The 427-nt window shown below is 41.5% G+C and overlaps 1 protein-coding gene across 1 annotated transcript in view; it reads left to right on the top strand.

The window, feature by feature from the left end:
* EMH_0030310 (uncharacterized protein) overlaps window positions 1–50 on the top strand; it is a gene marked incomplete at both ends in the record, with an annotated part of 1,651 nt that extends 1,601 nt beyond the window's left edge. Inside the window, one exon of the mRNA XM_013494400.1 lies at window positions 41–50. Within this exon, the coding sequence (XP_013349854.1) occupies window positions 41–50 (10 nt within the window). The remainder of the gene's footprint in view (window positions 1–40) is intronic.
* Between the last annotated feature and the right edge of the window lie 377 nt (window positions 51–427).

Below are 427 nucleotides of genomic sequence, written 5' to 3'. Positions count from 1 at the left end.
ATTGAGGGTTTAGATCGGTGTGTGTCTGTCTTGCCTGTAGAGCTGAGTAGAAAGGTAAACCCTAAACCCTAAACCCTAAACCCTAAACCCTAGATATTAAACCCTAGATACTATGTGGGGTCGGGGGGGGTTGGTGTTTGTAGATGTTAGGGTTTTTAAGGGGGGGAATGCAGAGGGGAATGTTTTAATATAGAAATTATGATATAGGGTTTAGGGTTTAGGGTTTAGGGTTTAGGGTTTAGGGTTTAGGGTTTAGGGTTTAGGGTTTAGGGCCTAGGGTTTAGGGTTTAGGGTTTAGGGTTTAGGGTTTAGGGTTTAGGGTTTAGGGTTTAGGGTTTAGGGTATGTATTATGTTCTGTAAACCCTAAACCCTCAATTTGGTTGTAGCATACAGAGAGAAAGAAAGAAGAAAACGAGAATATCTACT

Source organism: Eimeria mitis, genomic scaffold, assembly GCF_000499745.2.
Source record: "Eimeria mitis Houghton genomic scaffold, Emh_scaff1136, whole genome shotgun sequence".
Classification (NCBI taxonomy): domain Eukaryota; phylum Apicomplexa; class Conoidasida; order Eucoccidiorida; family Eimeriidae; genus Eimeria; species Eimeria mitis.
Note: the sequence above shows the minus strand (reverse complement) of the source record. Positions and strands in the feature narration are given on the sequence as shown.